Here is an 8,798-nt window from a genome sequence, read left to right as displayed (position 1 = left end):
AATAATTATTAATAATAATAAAATTAAGGGTAATAGTGTAAATACATTAAAAGTAACATTTTTCTCTTTGTTTTCTTGTTTCTAATGGATGAAAAAATTTTGTGGACCCACACTAAAATTTTTTTTGCTATCCAAACAAAGAAAAATAAAATTTTTCACTCATTTTCCTTTCACCAATTTTCTTTCCTCATATTTTCTCTTAAACCAAACATAGTGTAAAGATAGAGGATAGTTAGATACATTCTCTCTCTTTATTTAATTTAATTTATTTTGGTTTTGTGGATTCGGCTTTTGGACAAACATAATAACATAATTTCTGTTGTTGTGTTGAGGCATGACAGCTTTCACAATGCTCACGTTTGCCCATCTCTTTGCCATACGTCTGTTGCCGCCATGCATCCCACCCCAAGTTCTCAAAGTCCAACTACCTATTATCCCATAAAAAATATATATATATTTTATATTAATCAAGTTAAGTTAATTTAGTAATTACTACACTATTCTATTTAATTAAATATCAATTATTTGAATTTCGCTTTATATATACAGTAATTTATTGGTCTATAATAAATTCTTAAATAAAATTCAGATTCATAACAAACTAGTCAAAAACAAATTAATCCTTAACGAGTAAAATTTAAGATACACATATCAAGATCATTCACGTAAAAATATATATTTATATATAAAAAAATTGAAAAACATTAAATAATATAATATATTTGACCAAATATATGTTAATATTTTAATTATTATATTCGAATAAAATATTTTTATGTGATTAATCATTTTAAAATAATGTGTAAAAAATTCTATAATACTTTTTTTTTATTGAAACAAAATAGTCTTCGACTAAAAAAATTATTAAATTAATATCAAACAAGTTAACAAATATATGGACAAAGTAGATGTTATGTAATGTATCCTTGTATCACTTCATCATCAACATCATCATTATTATTATTTAATCTTCTATTAGATTCAAGTAGTCCCAATATCCAAATACAAAAGATTTTTCGCCCATAACGAAAATATATTCATTTTATGGGCGTGTTCTTTTTGTTGTTAAACAATTGAGTCTGACGCGTTCTGTAAAAAAGGTTACAAATCCTTGTAACAAGTTACAAACTATTACTATTTGCATGATTAAAAATATCATTACCATTCATATTATTTTCAACTTTACGGTGTTTTCAATGCTACTAAATATACTGTTTCTACATGAGAATAAAAGTCAGGTTAAATTACATAGTTAGTCCTTATACTTTCAGTAAAATTACAAATTGGTCCCTATATTTTAAAAGTTTGTAATTGGGTCTCTAAAAAAAAATAAAATCGCTGGTCAAAAAATGTTGATTTAACAGAATATTCTCAGAATATGCTAAAAATATTCTGTTAAAATAGAAAATATGCTGAAAATATTCTGTTAAATCAAACATTTTTTAAACGACGGAAACTAAATTTCAAATTTTAATTATCTTTAGGGACTCAATTACAAACTTTTAAAACGTAGGGACCAATTTGCAATTTCACTAAAAATATAGGAACCAACTATGTAATTTAACCTAAAAGTTATGTACAGAATTATAGAACTTACTATTGAGTATATTGTTCACTCCTTCCCTCCAAATGAATGCAAGGAAGGTCCATGATTCATAATTCTTCAATCTTCATTAATAAGCTCTCATGTATTATTGTTGAAGATCAGGTTCGCCGCAAAAGGCGTCCGGTTCAAATGATTTTGCAGATTCATCACTGTAAACTCCAGGTATGACCCGATCTTTGATTTCTTTTGATGATTGATGACTTTGGTCCCCATTGATGTTGAAGAGAATAAGAGCAAATACAAGTAATGATGTTCCCAAACTGACTAGAGTGATTTTCAATCTGTTGAGGACAGGCTTGACCTTAAACATAACAAAAGATTCTTAGTGAGTTAATTGTTATTCAACAAAACATTATCCACTTGTTGTTTTTGTAACTCATTATGAACTGTTGATGAGATAAATGGAAACCATTGCTTGTGAAATAGAAGCATATATGCAAAGCAAATAACAATTTCCACATACACAAGTAGAAGACGACTAGCATAACTGAAAGTTTTTCAATAAATCTTGAAAACTTGATAAGGCAATTGCCATTTGACATGTCTTTTTCAGTCACAACTCACCATAATGATTCTAGCTGCTCTACAAACATAATCTCAAGAATTATCTGTTCCCAAAGAAAGCAAGAATATATAAAAGTAACGAACTGGTGTATAGAAGTAGCAATAGTTTAATAGAATGCTTACAGAAAATGATCCTAAGAGTCTGTCCCGTGCCAAAACTTCAGCAGTTTTCACCCATATCTGTTCAGAAACAACAATCAATTCGGATAAATGACTTCTTCAAAATGCCTCAAACATTCCAATAGTAATGTAAATTTGTTTTTGTAGATGCCACTCAAAGTTAAACAATGAGGCATAAGAACCTAACTCACATATAGAAGAAAGAAAATAAAGGGAGAGAGAGAAGAGAAGAGAAGAGAAGAGAAGAGAAGAGAACATACCTCGCCATCATACCACCCTGTCTCCTCATCTGAAATATCAAAAGGTTGATTATCAGAAAGTATATTCCCAAATTTCTTCACAAGATTGAATAATCTTCATGGTAATTATCAGAAAACAAATAATTATCAACTAGGAAGACAACCTAGAAATTTTGTCCTACTCACATTGGTCATGTCTACTGAATTTGTTTGAGAATATTGGTAGTTTTGAAGAAATCACAAGGTTTTTTGTTCATGCTAACTCAACTGAACCACTTAGCAAAGTATTACTATTATACTCTACATAGAAAATAAAGAAATTATATGTTCTTCCCATAAGGATGACTTAGTAATTTTAAGCAGCATCCTCATCCTACTAACCAAGATTGCTTATTACCTTAGTCCAGCATTTGCAAGATAAAAAAATAAACAATTTGTGCATAGAAACAAAGACAAGTTCTCTAAGTAGACATAAGGGTGCTCTACACATCCCAGCTTATGAGTGGTTAATAATTCTGATAGGAAAACTTTCAAGTGTATCAATATACTAGTGTTTTAGTAATTTTTAACTATTATCTTAATTATAAAAAATATATATAATATATATAATTAAGATCAATGGTTAAAATACACTGAAATACCGGTATAGTTGAAAACTTTCCATTCTGATAAATAATTTTTGACAAGTTTTCATGGTTCACCCGTATACATATATAGATATATGAAAAACTATACTCTATTAGGATGGAAAAATGATGGTCACAATGATATGTATCTTTCGGGGACTAAACTAGTGTAAAAAGATTTCCACAAAACAAACTGATATTACATACATCTTTAGGAACTAAATCACTAATTTATTCTTAACATATTTTGAAGGGAAGCTTGAAGCTACGGTTGAGTTGTTTGACATGAAGGTCATAGATGCAAGTCATAGAATCTGCCACTTACATATTCATCATATTAGGGTGTCTAAATTACACGCAAAATAATCCTACATTATATTCTTTGGGTGCGTCCCTCTCCCCGACCATGTATTAACAAGATGCTTGTGCACTGAAACGCCTTTATTCCAACATATTCTAGATTCCAAGACCATCTTAAGTTACTTTCATGCAAGACTTTTGCAAGAAGTTATTTTTTTCTAAATTTCTCATAATGCCTTAGTTAAGCAATAAACAAACAAACTAACAAAATGGGAAAGCAGTGAAAGTGATTAGAGATAGAAAAGGAGTGGCATATTTGAGACTAAGAGAAGAGAAGAAAAGAGTAGTGAGTAATTACATTCAACAGTGGCACTGAGCAGTCGGTTGCCAACATAAGCCCAACCGAGATACATCCTCATCACGGCAAGCGTCACAACCAAGACACCGCTGGAGGCGCCGCACAGCACCCTCTCCAGCGGCTCCGATTCCGCTCCCACCGTGCCGAACCACGCCACAGGGAGGCCCACAAGCACCGTGAACGACGCACCGAGAGCGAAGAGGCGGGACGCGTACTCGACGGGGTCGCCGGAGGCCCAGGAGAAGGGGAAGGAGGTGGAGAGAGAGTTGTACTCGTTGATTGGCTGCTGGTCACGAGGGACGGGGCACTGTGTTTCGGGAGCGGGCGCTGGCGGGTTGTTGCTGCTGCTGCTTCTTCTGAAGGAGGAGGAGACAGGCAATTGGTGATGGCCGGAGAATGGTGAGAGAAACCGTGGTGTGGTGGTGAAGGGAATCGATTTTGTTTGTTGAGGTGCTGCTATTGTGATGGTGATGGTGCTGAAGAGTGGTGTGGTGGACATTCTTCTTGTTGGAGCAACCAACACCAACAGTATGTCTTTTCCGGTGTTCGTAGTTTAGTTATATGCAATTAATAGATAATAATAATTTTAGGTTTATATCAAATAAAAGATGGAATAAATCCTAAACTTCCACCCCACCCACTAGTATACCTCAAAATGATCGCTTAATTTTACATTCTTTGGTGATAAAAAACATATCATGACTATTTCGAAATAAAACATGAAACCACACTAATATATCTTCTCGAGAGAGATGCGAATTTGGGAATTGCCACTCCTGATAACCATTAAATTAGAGCAACATGTATACACTTGCCCAGCCAAGAAAATCTAAAGCTGAGTTAAGATAGAAAGTAACTAAATGCTTTTTCCCTCGTCTTTTTCCTGTTGTTTCTTTTTTCTTCTTTTCTTTTTTCTTTTTTATACATTTTCCACAATAACCTGAAGAGATCAAATGTTTACAATTCCAAATTTACGACCTCTACGGACAAAGAATAATTTTGTACTCTTTTCTTTCTCTTTTGTTTACTTCTTTACTTCCCATTGGGGATTTCTTCAAATGTAACTACTGCAACTAAACCTCCACTGCACTTATGCAGTTTCACTTAGGAGGGTCTCTGCTCTTAGCTCTTCGAACCGAGGAACAACTTCAAGTATTATTACAAAAGCTGCTATGTTATGGACAACTTCATTTACTGTGGGGAGCTCGCTATTCCGGCAACCAGATGTTGAAGACGGGAGAGACGAGACATCAGCTGGGCAAATGATGGCCGCAAATGTGGCTCCCTGAATCAAATTCAACCCAAATTAATAACCAAAGAGATAGAGCAAACACCAGTATAGCAGATACATAAGTAAGGTTTAATCACTCTATATACTATGTTCTACTAAACTTTCAATCGGGTCCTTATAATTTAAACTTTCAAACGGGTCTAAGAAAGCCTTGTTTTTCAACTAGGTCTTAATTTAATTATGTATTCAATTCCTTACATTATAAAAAAATTCATAAGAAAATCAGCAACTTATCACCCAGTATAAGGGGCTTGAATTGATCATTACATTTTCAAACTAGAGAAACCTAATTGAAAAAGGTTTGTAGATTATAGGTACCTTTGTTGAAGTATTTAAACTATAAAGACCTAACAGAAACTTTTTATATAGTGTAAAGACTCAATTATTAATTTTTAAACCAGAATATTCTAATTGAAAATTGAGAGAAACTAGATGGAGTCCTGCAGTGATTTAACCTGTAATTGAAAATCTATGGTCTATTGAGAAACACACTAACATACCATTAAATTTAGAAAATAAATAAATAAATTTAAAGAACAAGAACATAACAAAACTTGGATAATTGTCAGTTTGGATTGCCTTTTGAAAAAATTACTTATTTTTTTCATCTTTTTAAAAAATATCTTTTTTTAACAAACAAAAATTATTTCACATTTGGATAGGCTTTTTAAAAAGAGTTTTTAAGTATTAAAAACGTATTTTGCTTTTGCTTTTTTTAATAAAAGTACTTTTTTTAAAAGACGTATCCAAATAGGTTTTAAATTGAATAAAAGTACTTTATCTGAAAAAAAGGTACTTTTTTCACTAAAAAAGCCAATCCAAACTAGCACTTACACTAGAGGAAATCATCCCTCAAATTTTAGAACATCAATTTCTAATTATCATGAATCACCTGGGATACATTATACTGTCATGAAATTAACAGTGAAGATGGATCATGGATACTATGTGTATTTCAAAATTTCCTACAAGAATAGATGCTAAAGTAGCATTCAGAAAGCATAATTGAAGAATAGGACTTACATTTGCCAGCAATCACGTATTATTTGTGCAACTGCAGGATTCACATTGTCTGGAATTTCAAGCCGTTTATTTTGAAACCCAACAGCTCCAACAACCTGCATTGGGTTCAAACCTTTCCACGGAATCATCATGGTAGCCAACTCCCACAAGATTACGCCAAAACTATACACATCGCACCTGCAAACAAAATTCAACCATTACATTATTGATTTTCAATTTATGCCCCTTCTCTAATGAAGCTGACTTAACTTACTTCTCATTGGCTGGTTCATTTCTCAAGACTTCTGGTGCCATCCACTCAGGCTGTAGGTAAAAAGATACATTAGAATATTCAATCATTATTTTTGTTAAGGTTTAACAACAGCAGTATAAGATCCCGTATCTCTGAAGCATTACCGTTCCTGCACAAGACTTTGATGACAAAAAGGTATGGTGCTTCATCCGTGACAGACCAAAATCACAAACCTGTAAAGAGAAAAAACACGAAAGAAAGGCAAAAAATAATAACTATCTTGATCTTAATATTATGCAAAGAGAGCAAAGGCATTTTAAGAACTTCTAAAATACTCAATACTAAAATGCGTGAAGATGCAAAGAGATAAGCATCAATTTTCCATCAACTCTTAATAGGGAAGAAAGCTAAAAATAATCAGTGTACAACAATTTTTCATCACTTGCATGTGCTTTATTTATTAATAATTCCACCTAGAATCCCACACCCAACTTGAGATTCGTTTTGTTGCAATGTAGAGAAATATGAGGGCCTTGAAACATGCTAATGGTATCAAGTCAAATTTCAGGTATCAATATCAAAATGGCGAACTTTATTTAATGTGGAACACCAATGAATCCAATGGCACTCATTTGAAATTCTTTAGACACCTGTCAAGCTTATCTTCTAGGCAATTCTCCTGGGAATACTTCATTACAAATCCACAAAGATTTGTTATTAGTTACATTTTATATGATATCCATCTTGATATGGGAGACCGACATTGGATAATTTTGCATTAACTCACTTTTATCCTTATCAATTACATGTGGAAATGATTTAACAAATAATATCATTATTAATATTTCTTTAAGAAACAACTTTTATTCATAAGTTGTCTGACTTTTCCTGCTACTGTTATTTTATACTACATTATATATATAAGTTGTCATACAATGTAAATATAAAGAATTTTACCCTTTCGTCCAATCATATGTTACTTTTTGAATGATTTCAAGTAACTACGGTGGTAGTTAAAAATCCTACAGTTGAGCCTAATTACAGAATGACCAACTTCTAAGTTCTAACAATCAAGCCTAGTTGCACAATTTCACTCTTCTAATTTTATTTCTCTCTTTGCCTCTCCTATAGTTTAAGCTGTCAAACAAATTCAAAACAAGGAATCAACTATGAAACTATGAATACCTTAACAACCCAATGCTTGTCAACAAGAAGATTTGGAGACTTCAAATCTCGATGGACAATGGGAGGATTGCTTGTGTGCAAGTAATTCATTCCTTTAGCCTGAAAAGTGCAACGTAAATTCACGTGAGAGAATTAAAACTGCAAATAAATTTTGGATGTTTGGTGAGAATTGATTGACCCCTTAACCTTACATCACTTTTTGATGGTTCATTATAAAGGGGTTTACAATAATAAAAAGGCTAATATGTTTTGGCAATGTGCTACTTTTATTGGTCGGAGTAAGAATGCTCAAATTAGAAGTTTCTATGCCCCTGAACATACTTCAGGGTAGGATTATACTTATGAACTCCTTTTGATGTTTTCAGCTAATGACTATTTTGAGGGAGATGCTCACATTGGCATATAGGTATTGGACAACCTTGTATTTTTATGAAATCTGTTTTTAATCTCTTCTTTATGATTAATTCCATTCTCTGCCCCATCTTAAGAAAAAAAGTAGGAAAAAACCATTTTCAACTCATACCACATCAAGAGCCATACGCAACCGCCGCTTCTCATCAATTCGAACATTGGGCCGATGTAATAGCCTGTATAAGCTGCCTCTGTATGTAAACCAATAATTCTATAATGAGCAAAACAATAACATGGCAAAATTAATTAATCAACTGATTGAGTTATATGTTGGTTGGATAATGACATCAATGAACAAAATGGGGTATAGAATCAATAAAACACTTCAAATAAAAACTAACAATGAGTCTGTCCAAGAAACCAGGAAAACAAAACACTGTACTGTTCTCATCCTTCATGCAGTTTCTCAATCATATGTATAACTTAAAACATCTATCTAAAAGTAAACTGACCTAGGAAGAAACTCTGTTAAGATTGAGAAATGTGGAGAGCGAGTAATTGCTCCCATGAAAAGCACGACATTAGGATGCCGCAGCCTTAACATGATCTCAACCTGCAGAAAAGAAAAGTTATGTGGGGTGGGCATATTAATGCATTACAGATAAGCATGTAAAGACATTTGCTTACTTCAGATTTGAACTGAGCTAGCGCATCACCAGAGAAATCTTGGTCGAGAAACTTTTTCACTGCAACTTCCTGTCAGGCAAACACATTCATACAAAATTATGAAAATCAGACCAAAAAAATGACCAAGTATTTCCATAGGTAAAGCAGGTATTGATTAGAAGATCTTCACATGGAAGCAAATTTAGTTCAGACAAAAAAAAAATTGTAAGATCATTT

General features: G+C 32.7%; 2 protein-coding genes across 3 annotated transcripts in view; both read right to left on the bottom strand.

Moving 5' to 3' along the window:
- Positions 1–163: 163 nt before the first annotated feature.
- LOC107495565 (protein CONSERVED IN THE GREEN LINEAGE AND DIATOMS 27, chloroplastic) lies at positions 164–4,931 on the bottom strand. Of its 2 annotated transcripts, XR_001593499.3 has the most exons (5): positions 3,814–4,931; positions 2,551–2,579; positions 2,294–2,350; positions 1,598–1,907; positions 164–428 (listed from the first exon to the last, which is right to left on the bottom strand). XR_001593499.3 is itself a non-coding variant. In XM_016116710.3 (4 exons), exons 1-4 carry the CDS (start codon positions 4,310–4,312, stop codon positions 1,692–1,694), a joined length of 801 nt encoding a protein of 266 aa, XP_015972196.1. In that variant the 5' UTR covers positions 4,313–4,931; the 3' UTR covers positions 1,393–1,691. The 2 variants fall into 2 exon arrangements, 1 of the variants encoding a protein (XP_015972196.1); XM_016116710.3 differs by lacking the exon at positions 164–428 and having other exon boundaries at positions 1,393–1,907.
- Positions 4,932–4,935: 4 nt separating this feature from the next.
- The window catches only part of LOC107495564 (probable serine/threonine-protein kinase SIS8), an 8,826-nt gene continuing 4,963 nt past the window's right edge, over positions 4,936–8,798 (bottom strand). Inside the window, exons 6-13 of the mRNA XM_016116708.3 lie at positions 8,583–8,651; positions 8,408–8,508; positions 8,068–8,146; positions 7,545–7,643; positions 6,524–6,592; positions 6,381–6,430; positions 6,128–6,304; positions 4,936–5,098 (exon numbers count right to left, since the gene is read on the bottom strand). Of these exons, the coding sequence (XP_015972194.1) occupies positions 5,005–5,098; positions 6,128–6,304; positions 6,381–6,430; positions 6,524–6,592; positions 7,545–7,643; positions 8,068–8,146; positions 8,408–8,508; positions 8,583–8,651 (738 nt within the window). The 3' untranslated portion in view covers positions 4,936–5,004. The remainder of the gene's footprint in view (positions 5,099–6,127; positions 6,305–6,380; positions 6,431–6,523; positions 6,593–7,544; positions 7,644–8,067; positions 8,147–8,407; positions 8,509–8,582; positions 8,652–8,798) is intronic.

Source organism: Arachis duranensis, chromosome 6, assembly GCF_000817695.3.
Source record: "Arachis duranensis cultivar V14167 chromosome 6, aradu.V14167.gnm2.J7QH, whole genome shotgun sequence".
Taxonomy (NCBI): Eukaryota; Viridiplantae; Streptophyta; class Magnoliopsida; order Fabales; family Fabaceae; genus Arachis; species Arachis duranensis.
Note: the sequence above shows the minus strand (reverse complement) of the source record. Positions and strands in the feature narration are given on the sequence as shown.

What these genes read in the sequence shown, in the direction of transcription:
- LOC107495565 (XM_016116710.3), bottom strand. Translation starts at nt 4,312, where the DNA reads ATGTCCACCACACCACTCTTCAGCACCATCACCATCACAATAGCAGCA. An exon ending in GCTCAGTGCCACTGTTGAAT is followed by an intron (nt 2,580 to 3,813) that starts GTAATTACTCAC and finishes TTGATATTTCAG; the next exon opens with ATGAGGAGACAGGGTGGTAT. An exon ending in GACTCTTAGGATCATTTTCT is followed by an intron (nt 1,908 to 2,293) that starts GTAAGCATTCTA and finishes GTTATGTTTAAG; the next exon opens with GTCAAGCCTGTCCTCAACAG.